The sequence below is a fragment of the Mus pahari genome, chromosome 9 (genome assembly GCF_900095145.1).
Source record: "Mus pahari chromosome 9, PAHARI_EIJ_v1.1, whole genome shotgun sequence".
NCBI lineage: Eukaryota > Metazoa > Chordata > Mammalia > Rodentia > Muridae > Mus > Mus pahari.
Genome location: NC_034598.1, coordinates 89,339,784 through 89,357,386, shown reverse-complemented (window position 1 = coordinate 89,357,386; position 17,603 = coordinate 89,339,784). Strand labels below are relative to the sequence as shown.

Here is a 17,603-nt window from a genome sequence, read left to right as displayed (position 1 = left end):
AGGCAGGCAGGCAGGCAGGCAGGCAGGAAGGAAGGAAGGAAGGAAGGAAGGAAGGAAGGAAGGAAGGAAGGAAGGAAGGAAGGAAGGAAGGACGACTACAGTGCGTGTTTAGCTTCTTCAGGACACCTGTTCTCCCCTCCAACTACCCAGTCTTAAAACAATAGGCTGAAAATGAAACTTCCTTTTAGTGATCAGTAGAACAAATGATTCAATCAGGAAAGTTGAGACCTCACTGGTTATTTTGGGGTATGGGGGATGAGGGAAGAGCTGAGAGGGTGGAGAGATGGCTGCCGTTTCAGAAGACCTGGGTTGAATTCTCAGCACCCTACAGTAGCTCACAACCATCTATAACTCAGATTCCAGGGATGAATACCCTTTTCTGTTTTCCACAGCACTGCATGAGAGTGGTACACATACAGGCAAAATAGTCATACACATAAAATACAAATAAATAATTTGTTTAGAGATGGTTTACATGAAGTTTAGAAACTGGAAGCTCAAATATAAAAACCGGGCTCCTTCAAACTGCACAGGACTCCTTAGAAAAATACCTTGGTAACGGGAGGTATCAACCTGAGGAGCCTGAGGTTCCCACCTCACAAGGCTTACAGTCCAATGACATCCCACAGCTATCTGCATACATTCCATGACATATTTCAACTCTACCTTCAATAATTTCTTTCTGCCAAGACTTTATGGCTGCAAATTCTAACTCGTATGAGAACTCCATGCCAACGGTTCAATACAGCTTACCTGTATGTATTTTGAGGTGTGTCCGTAAGTTGCTTGGATCACTAAAAGCCTTGCTACAAAAATCACACTTGTGGGGCTTCATACCCATGTGACCCATAAAGTGCACGTGGAGTTTGGAAGGCGAGATAAAAGCCTGGGGACACATGGAGCACTTCCACTTCCTCTCCTTGCTGTGGCTTGGCCCGTGGCTGCTGCCGTGGCCCTGGCCAGGGAGATGACTGTGCAGATGGCTGGTCAGATGGGCTTTGAACTCCGAATAGGAACTGCACTCCTTGCCACAGTTACAGAGGTGCACATCTGGGTGTTCGGGAACACCTTTAAAACATTAAATCAACATCTCCTGCTACTTCAATTTCAAAATTATTCTTGACATTAGTCATTGACAATTACAATTTCCTTCTACCGAAATGTTCAGTGCCATACTCTTATCATTTAAAAACAGTACACACAAGCAGCACTGGGTAAACACAGGACTGACACTGTCTTTTCTCCTGGAGAAACCATTTATATTTTGTAGTGCACACAAATTCTAAGTAGACCTATAAATGTGACATAGTACAAAGAGAAAAAGCTATTAAATCAAATGGAAGGGGCTCTGCTAACTCTCAAGAAGTTCAAAAAACAGTTTCAGGGATTTACAAGCCCTGATTCAAAGTCCTACAACAAAAGCTTGTTTATTTGAAACAGCAACATCCACCTAGTGAAGAAGTACCTATTTCTGTCATCTCACACGCAAAGGTAGCTTGTTTTCATAAAGGTGCCACTGTAAAATCTATCGAATTCTCTTCCTGGTCACTGACGAACTGCACTAGAGTCTTGATAACAAGTTTCACAGGCTTACCCATCTGTTGAGCATAATTCCGGCTATAATAGAAAAGCAGTTCATTTTCAGGAGGGATGTCTTGTGAGGTACAGAAATAGATTTTTCCATCATGGGGATAGGCCACCAAATTCTGTTCTTCACGGTTCCTATATAACCACATTCAATAGATCAAGTGTAAGAGAAAGGGTCTCATTATGTTGCTCAGGCTGGTTGCAAACTTCTGGCCTCAACTTTCCTGCTTCAGCCTTCTAAATAGCTAGGGCTACACGTACATTCCACATTTGACTTAGGATACTTTTTCTTCAGTGCTGTGGTTCAAACTAAAGCTTTACACATTCCAGCCCAGAAATCCTATCAATGAGCTCCATCTGCTGCCCCTCAAGTACAGTAATTCTGAGATATATATACGTCATACCATACCCTCTGTAAGCAGAATTCAGCGAAAGCTTAGACAGAACTATTTTCTCTATTGTTTCTGTAACTCTACTCTCCCTATTAGAGTTTGTGAAGAAACCTAATTCTTGCTTTAGTATGTAGGTAGTCATCCCTTTAGTCAGAAACATCAGTCTGTTAGGAGATGCAATATGAGCAAGTAGCAAGGCACAGGCAACGCCCACCTGTAATCCCAGCACCCAGAGGCAAAGGCAGGACTAATTACAGGAGCACTGCTACTTACAAGTACCAGACAGGCTCAAGTACATGAGATCCTATCTCAAAACAAACCAAAGCTAAACGAAAACGAACCATGCCTGCTTATTTTGAGACTGGGTCCTAATTGGTGCTCAGACTGACCTAGGACTTGCCAGGCCGCCCAGTCCAGCCCATTCTTGCCTCAGGCTCCCAAGTGCTGTCGCTGGTTAGTTTAGGCCTGAGTCACAGTGTCTATGAAGTCTTAAAAATTCTCTATGACAAATATTTATGAAGATAGAAAGCTAACAAAAATTAACTCTAGTTATAGCCTGAAAAAGACTACTGGTGATATGAAGAGGCATTTACTTGTAAACTCATGTATCATTCCTTATTGCCCAGAAACCAAATAAAATGTTTTTAAAAAGACATTCTGTTTTATAGCCACCACCAGTCAGCTGCTACTAGACTGGAAAGGCTGAAAGGCCTGGGCTTAAGGATTTCGAGGTACTAGTGGCAACGTGTAGTCATCAGTCTTCCACAGCTTATGCTGAGTGTACTAATGTACCTGAATGGTGGTGATCTCATTACTAAAGCATTACCTGGCTTTGCGCACAAACATCATCCAATTACACTCGTTTTCATCAGTTGTAATGATACAGAACTCCAGGACACCATTGTGGTATATCTGCCAACAGAAGGCAAGCACACATGTACAGTGAACTGATAACCTTTCATTTGCTCATCTAGTAAGTGTGAGCTAGGGCCCTCTCTCTCCATGGTTGTCTCTCCACCCTTCCTGTTTACAGAAATGCAAACAAGTGCTTTAGAGGTCTCCAGGTGCTGCTCTGTGTACAGAATGACTTCACTCTGAGTACCTTGGCTAAAAACATTAAACTACAGTCTACTTATCTATCCATCTTTATCAAAAACACCAGGTAGTGACAGTGGGGATGACTGTCTCCTAAAGGCAGAGCTATCCACCCATTTTCCCAGTCAGACATTAAAATTAAAGTTCCCTATCATACACGACCTCACCATTTCAACTCTGCCCCCATCTTTTAGATTCTATACAAATATGTTACTGATATAGCTATTGATGTCAAAACCTTATATTCCCCATTAGGAAACTAGAGAAATAATTGTAGCTAATTCTAAAACTGTTTCCTAAGCCAAATACTGAAGGAATGTTTAGTTAACTAAAAATAACTTTTATTTTGTAAACAAAGTTCATAGCCTCAGCAGCCAAAAGAAATCAAAATGTATAAACGATTCAAATTGGAGCTGACATAGCCTGTTGGTCAAGCGCACTGGCTACTCTCGCAGAGGTTCTGGGTTCACTTCCCAGCTCCCACATGGAAGTTCACAACTGACTATAGCTCCAGTTCTAGGGGCTCTGATACCCTCCTGCGGGCTCCACAGACTGCACACAAATGCTACACATACATTCAGGCAAAGTTCCCGAACATATAAGACAAAGATGGTTTTTTAAAGAGATCAGAATCATTGCATTAATCTATAAAATGAAAACTCCATCAGTTTATCCCCTATTTGTTCAAAAGCTGTTTATACCAGAAATAAGAAAATGTAATATTAAATGGACATGAGTGCATTCTCAGTTCCAGCTAATTTTGACTTGCCATGCCTTAAACAATGAAAACTGCCCCCAGAAGTGTCACACACAGTGTTGGCATGGCACAATCCCAGCATCTGGGAAGCTGATGAGGAAGACTCAGAGTGTGAAGTCAGCTTGGGATACAAAAAGCAGCAGCAGCAGCCAGAAGTCAGAGAAGTTTCTTCAGCACTGACCTTCCAGACATGGTTAACTGCCTTGTCTGTCCACTCTGCTACTTCCAAGGAGTGACTCTGCTGACCAATTAGAGGCCCGAAGCAAGTCCGCACAGGAATGGTTTCTGCAGTCCATACACCTATCAATGGAAGGACACCAACTACACAATGATTTAAACCTACTGAGACGGGCACTTAACCCAGACAAAGAATCTCATGTTCACCAAAGCTAACATTTTTGATGTGTCAACAATCCTGAGACAGCTAAGAGGTGTAGGTCCTAGCCTAAAGCAACAGACAAAAGTAGCCAACAAATGGCTCGGTATCGCTTGTCATGAAACCTTGATGACCTGAGTTCCACCCACAGAACTCCACTTCTGAAAAGGTGTTCTCTGACCTTCACCTCTCCCTCTCCCTCTCCCTCCCCCTTCCTCCTCCTCCCTCCTCCCTCCTCCCTCTCTCTCTCTCTCACACACACACACACACACAAATTAAATTGAAATGCAGAAGCAAAATCAAATTCCTGCTGTATACACACAAAGCCTACATGTTTCCAATTATTTTAGAATAAGCAAGAGACCAGAAAACATTCTATCAAAAAATAGCAATCTATATCAAATAAATCAAGCTTCTAAAATTTCTTTTTTTTTGTTTTTTGTTTTTCGAGACAGGGTTTCTCTGTATAGCCCTAGCTGTCCTGGAACTCACTTTGTAGACCAGGCTGGCCTCGAACTCAGAAATCCGCCTGCCTCTGCCTCCCGAGTGCTGGGATTAAAAGTGTGCGCCACCACATCCAGCTCTAAAATTTCTTATACTTAATATAATGCATGACTATTATCTAAGCTGTTTAGTGCTTTCAAGATTTATGCCCAACTGTAGCTGAAAATAATAAACCTAATTTTGCATCTTCAAAGGACTGGCACAGTACTTCAGAAGCTGTTAAGTTCAGATATGGGTAAGTAAGCCCTGATAACCACAGGTCCTTCCTGAGAAACGGTACACAAGTCCACTGGTTTTTAAAGTCTGCTTATCTTCTCTGTAACACCTGATTATCAGAGGTAGATTTCTCACATTTTATTAGAAAACAAGTTTCAGGGATCATGGTGGCTTGGTAGATGATGGATGCCCGAGAACAGAGGCTGTCAAAGTCTAAGGCCAGGATTTGTGCTTCTAGTTGATTCTGGTTCTCAGGAGGGGATTCTCACCTAAGCTTTCAGAGGCTTCATTGTTGCCACCATCAGAGAAGTCAACCATTCCCTAACATTTACAATTTTACTCCCTAATGTTTATAATCTGAAGCCACTGAATTTTAGATCAACCAGTCACTACTTCCACACGCATACTTTCACAGCTCCGTCCCATAAAGGAGATTTGATGGGACTGTGTGGTTTCTTCCAAGATTCTTACCAACATCTGTTCCTACAATGGACTGGCGGAGAACAAGCTGCTTCGGGAGGGACAGCCTTGCTCTGCTCTCTATTGGTGTGTCAGGAACAAAAGTCACTGGTCCATGATCAGGGCAATCTGAGGGGTAGGCTCGGTCACAAAGAGTGCACCCTGTAGGCAGCACATGTCAAAGACAAGTAAATGGGTGTCTGCATAAACTAAGTTACCACTTGGACTCAAATGCCAATTACTAAATGCAATCAGTAAGAAGGATCTTAATTATTACACTTATTATTAATTGGAGACTTTAAAGACTAATACAGAGGGCTCGCTCCTCCCTGACTGGCTTCTGCACTTTTAGACCTTCTTGTTCGCTGTATTGACAAGTTCTTTTGTGCCCTTTGCTGACAGTTTCATCGCACTGCCATGGCCATGATGATTACCTTCAGATAATCTCTCCCTGAGCTCCACTAGCTATCTCCACTGAGTACCTTACACACTGAATCAATGTCTAAAATGGATTCATCATTCCTCCCTCTCATAAGCTACCACTGTACTCTCCCCAACCTGTCTGTCAGCACAGTTACGTATTGTCTCATTCAGGAACTTGAGCTTTCTCCTCAGCACCAGCCCTTTAGCCCACCTACAAGCTCCAATGACTGCTCCACAAATGCTCTACTTTCTTCATCTTAGCTACTTCTACTGTAAAGAGATTATCTCCCTACAATACTTGCCTCTCATAAGTCTAACAGCTCACAGTGCAGTAGAGCCCCATACCAATCCTTACTCTTAAAGCCTTCCCTGATCTTAAAGCCCTGTCTGTATGTTCGGCTCCTGCTTGTCTCCGCAGGTGACTGTCCCCTCAGACCCATTTTCCACTGCAGCCACCTGAACCATTTCTGACTCTTTTCACCCTAGGCACTTGGGTGCCCATGCCTGTCTTCCTATCAATTGCCTACCATCTTGCCTGTCTTCAGGTCTATGCTAACACATATGCTGCCTGCCCTCTGGCTCATGGTCACGCTCTGACTGCTATTCTGTACTACAGCTGCCCGGGTCTTGTCCATGCTTCCTCCGGGCTACAGGTTCCTCGTGGTCTGTACTGTTTCGGTAGACTGCCCTGTCCCCTGCATCTGGCAGAACACAGCATATAGTGAGCTATGAAAATTTCCTGCGTGGACTAAGCACACAGTGAAATCAACAAATCAACCATTTTATATGGTTTTTGTTACTGCCTAATAAGAAGTAACTTTTACATGCCCAAACATAGTAATTTATATTCTAAGAAAAATCATTGCATATCAACCTACATTTTCCCACAGTTATAAAAGTGATCCAGAAACTTTTTTTTTCTGGCATAGGCTGGAAAAAAAACAAAACAAAACAAAACAATAAAACGTTTATCACCAAGATTATCTTTGTGAAGTTTTTATGCCTGTAATGTTCTGTTTAGGAAAATACCTTGTATAGTATAGGGAAAATACAGACACGACTATACTGTCTGTTTACTCCAGGGTGTCACTGTAAGAACGACTGACTTGTACTTTATTATTTGACTTGAGCAAATGGCACCAGATTAATAAAAGGACAGTATGAGGGCAAAGGAAATTCCAAAATGCAATTTCTCACACTGTCAACCAATGTCAGACTATGACAAACTCTAGTTAGGACAATGGTATTTTAAGGCCAATATTTGAGATCCGGAGAGATGGCTCAGCAATTATGAGCACTTGCTACTCTTGCAGAGGACCCAGGTTCAATTCCCAGAATGCACACGTTGGCTCACCATCTCTAACTCCAGCTCCAAGGAATCCAATACTGCCCTAGCTTCTGAAGACATTAGGCATGCATGTGATACATGTACATGAATGCAGGGAAACCCTCACACACATACAATTTTAAAACACAAAAGTATTTCCAGAAGAGAACAGTGAAGCACACTCACAAATTGTAAACAAGGTGGCCATGTTTTCCTTGTTTGAATTGGAGTCTTCCATTTGCAGTGAAGATGGTACAAAAGACAAGCTGTCTGAGGATACATCTACATGACCTGTCCCCATGGCAACCTCCTGCGTGATGGAAGAGACAGCCACAGGCTCTAGGCTAAGGCCAACTTCATGGAGGGAGACAGATTCTAGGGAGGCCAGGTTGTGTGAGGTAGAGAGTGCCACGCTTACAGAGTTGGTGCTCATGGCCACGGTGTGGATGGAGTCACTGAGGGTACTGTCAGACATCCCATTGACCCGGTTTGCAATGTGGTCAGTCTCCATGACCACAGGAAGCTCCAGACCACTCCCGTGAATGGGCATCACACCAGCATGTCCTACAGCATCTGCTGTAAGGCTGTTGCTCACAGAATCCACAGAGAGAGGCTCATGACTTCTGGAGCCATTTGGGATTTGGGAATGCTCTCCTGTAACACCATCCATTGTAAGCTCCTCTGCCATTCCATCTGTGGAGATTGGGCTGGTAACCCTAGAAACATTCTCCATAGTGATTGTTGTGTCCAATGCTACTTCGTGGCCATCATTAGGATGAAGACTTTGGGCACCATGTGTGTTTACAGAGCGAGAGTCTATTGAAACAATTCCTAGTTCTAATCCAACATTTCCATTGGCCTGATAGGGATCTAGTGCTGAAGAGTTGTTGGTGATAGATAATGCTGTATTTCCATCAACATTTATAGAGTTGGGGTGGATATACTGAGGAGGTGGTCTGTCAGCTAAATAAGATAAAATGCCTGAGAAAAAAAGAGATATCAGAGATATTTAGCACATTGTTAAACATAAAAAAAATTTCAAATATTAGGATCCATTTTCCTTACTAATATAGCTAAGTTAAATAACCTACTACTTCTTTAATCAATAACTATATAAGTAGCACGCACATATACCATTCTGAGTTTCTCTACGGAACTCAAATTCTGAACACATGAAACTTATCTGAAGCCAATTAGAAACAACTTACATGAAACCGACCTCTAATAGCTATGTGATTACAATTCTTTGGTCCAAAGATGCTAAAATTTGCTCTATAAAAAAAAATGTAAATAAATAATAAAATTATTTAAGAACTGTCATAAAACTACCAAAACACATTAAACTTCAAAACAAGCATATTTTACAGAAATGTTTTGGGGGAGAGCAGGAGCAGGTTGGGATCAGACCTAGGGCCTCAAAAAAATCTCACTATAGAACTACATCCCAAACCCAAAGCTGTGATTGCAAGGATGTGGGACATCACCTGCAGTACTGCTAATGGGAGAGTATATACTAAAACACTCAAAACGACCACACTGTCGTGCATTAAACACCATTTACAGCAACCTTCCCTAAATGCCTGAGTGTATCTTTTAAATATACACAAAGACGACACCCCTAAGGACATTAGCTACAGTGACAAGAAAGTCTGGAAAAATCAAGTTGGCCACTCATTTAATAAACCATTAAATATCCAATCAGTACTTTTTTTTTTCTGAGACAAAGTCTAGTCTAAATTCCTGGTCTCCTTGCTTCAGCCTCCCAAATGCTGGAATTACAGGGGTAGGCAGTTTTAAAAGACCATTATCGGGCTCGGTGGCACACCTCTTTAATCCCAGCACTCGGCAGAGGCAGGCAAGTCTCGGTAAGTTCAAAGTCAGCCTGGTCAATATAGTGAGTCCTTGGGTCAGCCAGAACAACATAGCCTATTTCAAAAAAAAGGACAGGATGGGGGTTATGAAAAAATCATCTAGTAGCAGGGGATATACTAAGTACAAAGACCCACAATTGCAGAGAAATCAGTCTTAATCATGAAAAACTGTAGCAACAAATGCTCCACAAAAAAAAAAAAAGTATACCAGAAGGAGAGATGTGGCTTCCCTTTCTCCCTGCTTGCTACATTTTCTAAAGAGAGTGTATACAATACATTTATCTATCACAGAATAAAAGTCAATAGACTCTAAGCCAGACAGGTAGCTGTTAAAAGTACAGAATTAAAAACACTGAACCAAAATTCAGTGATCATAGTTTGCTTCATAAAAAGACTATTAACACTCTACCACAGGGAACTGGAGATGGCTCAGTAGGTAAAGCCGCGTAAGCCAAAGGATCTGAGTCTAGATCCCCAACACACACATGTAAATCCCATGTTGTGCATCGCACCTCTAATCCTCCAGATCACTGATGTGAACTGGTTAGCTACACTAGCTATTGAATTAGCAAGTTCTGGGTTCAGTGAGAGACTCTGCTTCAATACATAAGGTGGGAGGTAACTGAGAAAGACAACTGACATCAACCTCTAGCCTCCATATGTACACGCACCAACGGACACCTGTGCACTCATACACGTGCATGCACACTACACACATACAGATGCAAAGAAAAACATAGTAACATAAACCAGGCATGGTAGGGCTTATCTATAAGCCTGACACTGAGGAGGCAGAGCCAAAGAAGAACTCAAACTTTGAGGCTCCCCTTGTCTTAATAGCAGATTCCAGGGCCACCAACAACAACAAAACAAAAACAAAAGCCCTTCATGCCTGTAATCTAGCACTTTGAAGGTGGAAAGCAAAAAGATTGGGAGCAAGCAAGGTCATTCTTATATACAGGCAGGTAGTTGCCCAGCCTCAAAATAGAAAGGGGATCAGCTGTAGCTCAGTGCTAAGGTGCCGTTTTAGCATGCAGGAGCCCTAAGGTTCAATCCCCACCTCTTCAAAACAGAACAATTAAAAAAACCTAAAAACTAAAAACTGTGCTAACAAGATTCAAATTGCGTCCTTTAATACTGAACTGTATACATATTCTAAGGAAAGCACACGAATAACAAACCCAGGGATTGCTATCCAAAGATGAGAGAGAAAGATATTAACTCTAATCTCCAAACGCTGAGGTCAAAAGTTGGTTGTATTCCCCACTACCACCACCACCACCACCACCACCACCACCACCACCACCACCACCACCACCACGAGAAACTGTAAACTTACCAGGTAGAATGGTTCTGAAGTAACTGCTCTCTAGGTGAGGGTAAGGTGGTGGAGGTAGGGTGTAGTTCCTCTCGGGTAGCCCACACATTACTCCTCGATCTCCAATGCCCACGGGGAGCATCAGAGACAAGGCAGAAGGCAGAGAGCTCAGGGAGGGACCCAGGTTTGGAATAGCCACTGGAAGTCCTAAAAGGGGGGGGGGGGGACACACAATTTTTTTTTTAATTAAGTAAAAAATTGGTACCTAAAAACCACTGACAAAATCTCTTAGAACTCACAGAAACAGAAACAAAATCTCACCCTAGTAGCACTTTCTAACCCAAGATACTACTGGTCAGCACCTGTCGTAACAAAAACATACGAACAGTCCTAGTCCTCAGATTACTTCTCAGGAAGGGTCTATTTAGCTCTTCTAGAGTGCAGGGACTACACATGAACAAACCTGGCCCTTGGATTACGTCGGTGTGTATGAGTGCACATCAGGGGTTTTATAAAGTGCTAAACTAATCCTCCAGTTGTGTTTCTCCTAAGTATCCAAACAATTGACAATCTAGTTTAAGTAACAGCTAAGAGGGGAAAAAAATAACACTAAAAACAAAAACAACAAACAGGTCTGGAGAGCGGGCTCAGTGGTTAAGAGAATGTACTGGTCCAGAGGACCGGAATTCAATTGCCAGCAACCTTATCACATAACTCCAGCTCCAGGACAAGCCTCTGCAAGGCACCTGCCCTCATGTGCATATTTACAAGTAAATAAAATAATAAAATGAATCTTTAAAATAAATAAATACAAAAAAACAAAAACTATTCACAAGTATGGTCTCTTGGCAATGATAATTTTGTTTGTTGTTTGTTTGTTTTTGAGACAGGGTTTCTCTGTATAGCCCTGGCTGTCCAGGAACTCACTTTGTAAACCAGGCTGGCCTCGAACTCAGAAATACGTCTGCCTCTGCCTCCTGAGTGCTGGGATTAAAGGCGTGAGCCACCACGCCCGGCAGCAGTGATAACTTTTTGTAAAGCTTTGTTTATTTTCCTATTTCTATGACTATATATTTCACTTTTAAAACTCCCAAATGCTTGGCATGGTTGGTGCATTACTGTAATCCCTGAACCAGAGAGGCTGAGACAGAAGGATTTTGAATTTGAGCCTAGGCAACATAGTGAAATCCTAAAAATGCAACAAACAAAAATCAAGTATGTTTGTACTTGGAACCCATCCAAATTCAAGTGAAATGTAGAACGGTATGCGTATATTTTCAGTCCTTTCTCTACTCACTATACTTCAAAATAAAAAATTCTGACCTTCGACCACATCCACCTTGGATTATACTCATTTGCAAAAAGCTTAAATGACTTTCCCTGTGCCTAACCAGGCACAAATGAAAACCCACCAACTTACTCAGTGCTGATCTGCATATTTTGGCCAGAGGGAGTATTTTTTTTTTAATATAAACTTTCTCCTCTTAATAAGACTGTTTCCTAAAAGGACTAGCTAAGGGACTAAACAGATGGGTTAACAATTTTCAGACAGTTTCAAGGCGAAGGTTGGCCTTCTAATGCTCTTCCTGACAATCGTAAACAAGAGTACAGCATACTCCACTAGGCTCTTTGAGGGTTTCTGTTTGTTTGTTTGTTTGTTTGTTTTTGTGGGGCAGGAGAGATGGCTAAGCAGCCGAGAGCATTTGCTACACTTACAGGAGAACCCAAGTCCAGAGTCTTAGCACCCACATGGTAGCTCACAACCATCTGCAACTTGGGTTCCAAAGCGCCTGACTCCCTATTCTGGCTTCTGTGGGCACCAGGTACACATGTAGTTTACAAAAGTGATTCTGGGCCTGTTTCAGTTTATTAATGTGTAAAGTACATTTCTCAATTTCCAATCTAAAAGAAAACAAGCATGATTTCAAATGCTTAAAACCTACAGAGGAAAGTTAACTGATCTTCTTCTATTAATTAAGGACATGATGTCAAAGTGTCAACCAGATGAGTGTGAGACGCCCCAGATAAAAAGCCAAGTCAGTTTCAGCTCTGGATGAAAGAGACTATCAGAAAAAAAAGCTGCTACTCTATCTATAATACTTTGTATAGGGCACTCACTTGTTTCTTTGTACCACCCTAAGCACTCAGAACTAAACACAATTTTCAAGGGCAGGGGCTCTCCTCCCACTCACCTGGGGCAGGAATGGCACTGTGAGAGGGAGAGGCAGCCAAGCCCAGGTGACTTCCTGAGACTGGCAGGGCATTGCTCACAGAGGATGAAGACAGCTGCTCCATCCCCACTGGGCTCAAGTTCATGTCATTCATCCTAGGAAAAAGCATAGACGACCATTGAGTCCACATGTTAAAAGAGCCAAGAATCCAGGGCTGGGGAACTAGGACCTGACCAACTGTTCTTTATATACCTATGACTGAAACCACAAGGCACTGTGATTCAAAATTAACTAATGGGTGTCAATGCTGCAGACCATACATACACAGGGTGAATTCGATCTGCCTTGTTCCAAACCTTACACACAGCAAACACCCCAAACACCAGTCTGCATCAGCAGCACTGGTCAGGATGACTTACTCTGTTTCTACAGTTAAACCAGTCTCATTGTGCTATCTCCATTTGGCTTATTAGTGCAGAACAGTTTTTAGGCATTATCTTTAAAGTACTGGAATAGTTTTACTAATCCTTTTTATAGTCAGTTAAAAGTAAGCCTGAGACTGACTCAGATGGCATAAAGAAGTATCATGCTCTCCTTAAGAATCAGTATTTTCTTAAAATCTGTAACCATACTGGAGTAACAATAATCATAATACCTTCACACATTGAGGTTCATCATACAAGCTTCACTAGAAGCCTACTGAAATAATTGTGAATTTGTTCACTAATTCTCCAAAGTAAGATAGGGGAGGATTTAAGTGCCAAAGATAAAACATATGCCCCAAATCATAAAGTACTTCAATGAAAGGGCATCAGCCATCCTACAAAGGACTGTCAGACATGTTCCTACACTTCAGACTGTATTGATACACAGGCCATAAGACTGAAGAGTCAGAGTTGCCTTTTCTAGACAGTCCATCCTGCAATGTCACTAACTGCATCATCAAAGAGTCATACTGATAGGAAAGGCAATAGTTTTAGCTAAGTGTGGTGGCACAGAAATAGGGAGGCTGGGTCAAGAGGACTAAGTGCCAAGAATACCGCGGACTGCACGGTAAACTCAAGGGCAGTCTGCACATTACATAGCAAGATCTTGTCTAAAAAGAAAAGAGCTGGAAAGATGGCTCATGGGTTAAGAGCCCTTGCTGTTTTCCACAGGATGTGAGTTCAGGCCCCAGCAACCATGTTCGGTTCCCAGGAGTCATCAGGTGGCTTCAGAAACCTCCTGTAGCTCCAGGGTCTCCACACCTCCTAAGGCCTCAGAGGGCTCCTGCACACACTCCTGTAGGACCAGGGGCTCCGCACTCTCCTATGGCCTCAGAGGGCGCCTGCACACAGTGCATAGGCATAGACAGGAACACATAATTAAAAGTAAACATTTAAATATATGCATACACTAGTTTCTAATCAGAATTTAGAGACCACCATCTTATCATTTACAGAAGCTAGCCACCCTTCTTAAAGGAGGTTAAAGGAGTTCTTTAATGACCTCCCATCCTTACTCCACATTTACTGCAGCAGGTTCTTCCTATTCGCCTAGTGTACCTAAGAAACAACGGGAGAGTGATTTACTCATGCCCCTCCTAAACCTCACACTTGGAGGTTGTATGATGGCAAATCATCACTGTCAACCACAGTGGACTCAGAATCACATAGGCACACACTTCTGAGTGTGTCTATGAGGGTGATTCCACCTACATTCAATGGGGTAGGATCCTGTATTAGGTGAAAGGGAGGAAGCAAGCCAATGCCCACGTTCCTCTTCGCTTCTGGATTACAGGCTGCCATGTGACTGCCTCCCCCACCATGATGGGCTTTGTCAAAGTAAACGGCCTTCCCTTAGGTGGCTTCTTGTCGTGGATTTTGTCATAGCAACCGTGGCACTAATCCACTTTGTCATATTCTTCTTTAATTAACATACATGTACACGGGTTGAAAGGGTTGTGGATGTATTTGGTGGTCAGGAGATAGTTCTCATCTTCCACGTTGTTGAGGCAGGGTCCCTCTTGTTGCTGTGGTCTCCTGTATCTGACTGCCATCTCCCAGAGGACTGCTAGAATTACAGATGCACATCCCTGCATATGGCCTTTTATGTGAGTTCCAGGGACCAAAATGGAATTGTCAGCCTCCCTACACAGCTGCTTTTATTCACTGGGCCATTTCCCTAGCCCTGGACTGGTACCTTAGTCCCCTTTTAATGATAAGAAAGCCTAGATTTTGAGGTTTAAAACAAAACAACAAAAAAACAAAAACAAAAAACAAAAAAACAAAACACACATACACATACACACACATACAAAAACCAAACCGAAAATCACCTAACCAGTCAGAGGTACAGCTGAGTTTTGAAGTCAGACCTAATTTAAGATTTCCAATCTCTTAGCCTAGAAACAAATTACAAACAAAACCGTTGTTGCCTTTTCCCCAGTCCTATTTACATTACAACCTGGTTAAACTGTGGGGTATAAAGTTTTCCACAGACCTGTTTCTAGAATTACACTCCATCCATATGGTAATCATAAAACTAGCTTTTGGATATCAACTACATCCAAACAATGTTCAAGTCACGCCAACTCATCACCCAGAGAGACAGCTAGAACCACATGGCAAATGAGGTACCCTATATGAAGGATCAAAGATCAACCAAAGGATGCTACTTCTCACGGAAGAATGGAAACCCCTTGTAACCCAAAGAAGCCACTGCTACTTCAGCAAAGTCTCTAGGCCCCAGCTAGTTTAAAATAGACTTCTCTAAATTCTCCCACCTGCAACTATACCTAAAATACAACCATCACTGGAACCACAAGGCCTACAATACAACATACAGATTACAGTAACTTTATTAGAGCAGAGTTAAGTGCGTGGCTTCACCTCCCATTTTTAAAGCTCCTGAACATCTATATAATGTCAGTCGTCGTCGTCGTCATCATCATCATCATCATCATAGTAACCCGTGTGAACTTCTGGACCTTCTCACACCAGTTCATCATCATCATCTTCATCATCATCATCATCATAGTAACCCGTGTGAACTTCTGGACCTTCTCACACCAGTTCAAACAAGACTTTAGTAACAGAGGCTCAGCAGACTTCTGTTTGATGTAAGTCCCCAAAACGTGATGACCTCAACAGCCATAAACCAAAGGTCACAAGTACTCAAAGACAGAAGACACCAGGAAGGAAAGCTGCACACCGTGACTCCCAAGGGACGTTCCCCTTCAACAAGGCAATGCCATTCTTCCAACCTCATATCAACTCCTAAGAAGGCCTAAAGTAAGGATACTGAGTTCTTTCTGTCTTGTCACTGTGTCTCCTGCCAATCATTCTTAGCCGTTTTTATGTTTCTAACTGACCTACGTGATCATTTGTTGGTTGCAGACCTCACGCTGTTTTCTGGAAATGACATTTAGGAAACTAACAGAAATACTGCCACTTTGCAAAATGCATCGACCAGCTCCAATAATTTCAGTCCATACGTTTTCTTTTCCCCGCTATACTGACAGCCTTTTAAAAGCATTTTTTAGGGAAAAAAAAAAAAAAGCCAGCTAAATACTGCTCGGTCTTTACTACTCTGCTAACACAGTACCTTCTAATTCACGAGACTTGCACAATTTAAAAACTTCCATCTCTGCACTCCACCATCCCTGGCTACAGTAACCCGCAAACCCCCAAAGGTGAAGGCCAATGATACTACAGTAACATTCCAAATTCAAATAGCGAAAGCTAAAATAACTCGACGACAGGAAAGAGGTGCCAAGCAGCTAACAATGTACGGCTACTCAGAACAATCACCCCAGGAACCAACTAGCACTCTGGATATTTCTAGTGGGTTCAAGGCGCTCAAATCCATTTACGCGTCACACGTGTGGCCCGAAGGCACCCAAACAAAGCCTGGGTCTCCGGCGGCGACCGCCCCGGCTCCTTCGGCCCTGCCGTGGGGACCGGCCCCGCTCACCTGCGCGTCCAGGGCAGGGGGCCGGCGTCTGAGAGGTGCGCGCTGGGGCCGGTGTCACGTGCTACCACATCCCGCTGGCGGCCGCGCCTCCCCGCACTGCCCGACGTCTCCGAGGGCCGGCGGCTGCGCTCCGCCGCGAGGGCCCCGCATGCTGGGCGGCGCCCGGGGCTGTTTTCCCAGAAGCGCTGGCAGCCGGACCGGCCGACCTGGAAGAAGAGAAGAGCGATCAGCCGTGGCCTTTCCCTGCCCCGGGCCGCTCGAGCCCGCCCGGCCGCGTCGCCCACCTGAGGCCCGTGCCGGGGAGCACTGGCCCAGCCGCCTGGCTCGTCATCGAGCCGGACGTCGGCCCGGACGCTCCTGCCTCCCGGGACCCCGCGCCCAGTTCACAGCTCCCCGAACATTTCCCGCCCGGCCCCGCCCGGTCAGGCCCGCCGCCTTCGCAGGGCCGCACCCTCGGGGGCGCCTTTCCGGCTTCTCAGCCACTCCGGACCCGTTTCCGGCTTCCCAGCCACTCTGCGTCCGGGCTACCTGCTCACGGCCTGTGTTCCGACCCGCCCTTCCGGGATACGCACCGCCCCCTCTCTGCGTGTGGGGACCGCGGAGCCCCGGGAGTGGGCGGGCTTAGAGACGCTCAATCGGAGCGTTGCAGCTCAGCCAATCGAGCCAATAGAGCCAATAGAGCCAATCGAGCGCCGAGCAGTCGACCTGCCGTTGCTAGGAGACCAGAACTGATACACGTGCTAGGGTTGCGTTCTGAACGCTAAGGTTCTCCAGACTCTGCTTTTCTGTCCAGATGGCAGGTCCTCAAGTAGGGAAGCATGAATCCGATATACATCATGTACCCACACAATCCTTTCTTTAATTTTAAATAGTTTACATGGTGGCTCAGCAGATAATGACACTTGCTTCCAAACCTAACAATTTCAGTTCCTAGAACTCTCTTGGTGGATAGAGAGAACCAAGCTCATAAGTTGTGCTCAGAACGCCAAATGCATGGTATGACACATATGCATGTATGTGTGCTCATGCACATACACACAGAGAGAAGCAAACTAACGGGGGCTACATAGATGTCTCAGTGGTTATGAGTATATACTGCTCTTGTAAAGGACCCAACTTAGGGTCCTGGTATCCACGTTCAATGGCTGACAAC

At 43.8% G+C, this 17,603-nt stretch overlaps 1 protein-coding gene across 3 annotated transcripts in view; it reads right to left on the bottom strand.

The window, feature by feature from the left end:
- The window catches only part of Prdm4 (PR/SET domain 4), a 25,059-nt gene extending 8,145 nt beyond the window's left edge, over window positions 1-16,914 (bottom strand). The window contains exons 1-10 of one of the 3 annotated variants that reach the window (XM_029542452.1): window positions 16,735-16,914; window positions 16,451-16,656; window positions 12,518-12,651; window positions 10,347-10,532; window positions 7,323-8,117; window positions 5,399-5,548; window positions 4,013-4,152; window positions 2,806-2,891; window positions 1,595-1,722; window positions 754-1,068 (exon numbers count right to left, since the gene is read on the bottom strand). In XM_029542452.1, the coding sequence (XP_029398312.1) occupies window positions 754-1,068; window positions 1,595-1,722; window positions 2,806-2,891; window positions 4,013-4,152; window positions 5,399-5,548; window positions 7,323-8,117; window positions 10,347-10,532; window positions 12,518-12,650 (1,933 nt within the window). In that variant the 5' untranslated portion in view covers window position 12,651; window positions 16,451-16,656; window positions 16,735-16,914. Of the gene's footprint in view, window positions 1-753; window positions 1,069-1,594; window positions 1,723-2,805; window positions 2,892-4,012; window positions 4,153-5,398; window positions 5,549-7,322; window positions 8,118-10,346; window positions 10,533-12,517; window positions 12,652-16,450; window positions 16,666-16,734 lie in introns of those variants that run through there. The other 2 variants (XM_021204555.2, XM_021204553.2) reach the window with 2 other exon arrangements.
- Window positions 16,915-17,603: the final 689 nt, after the last annotated feature.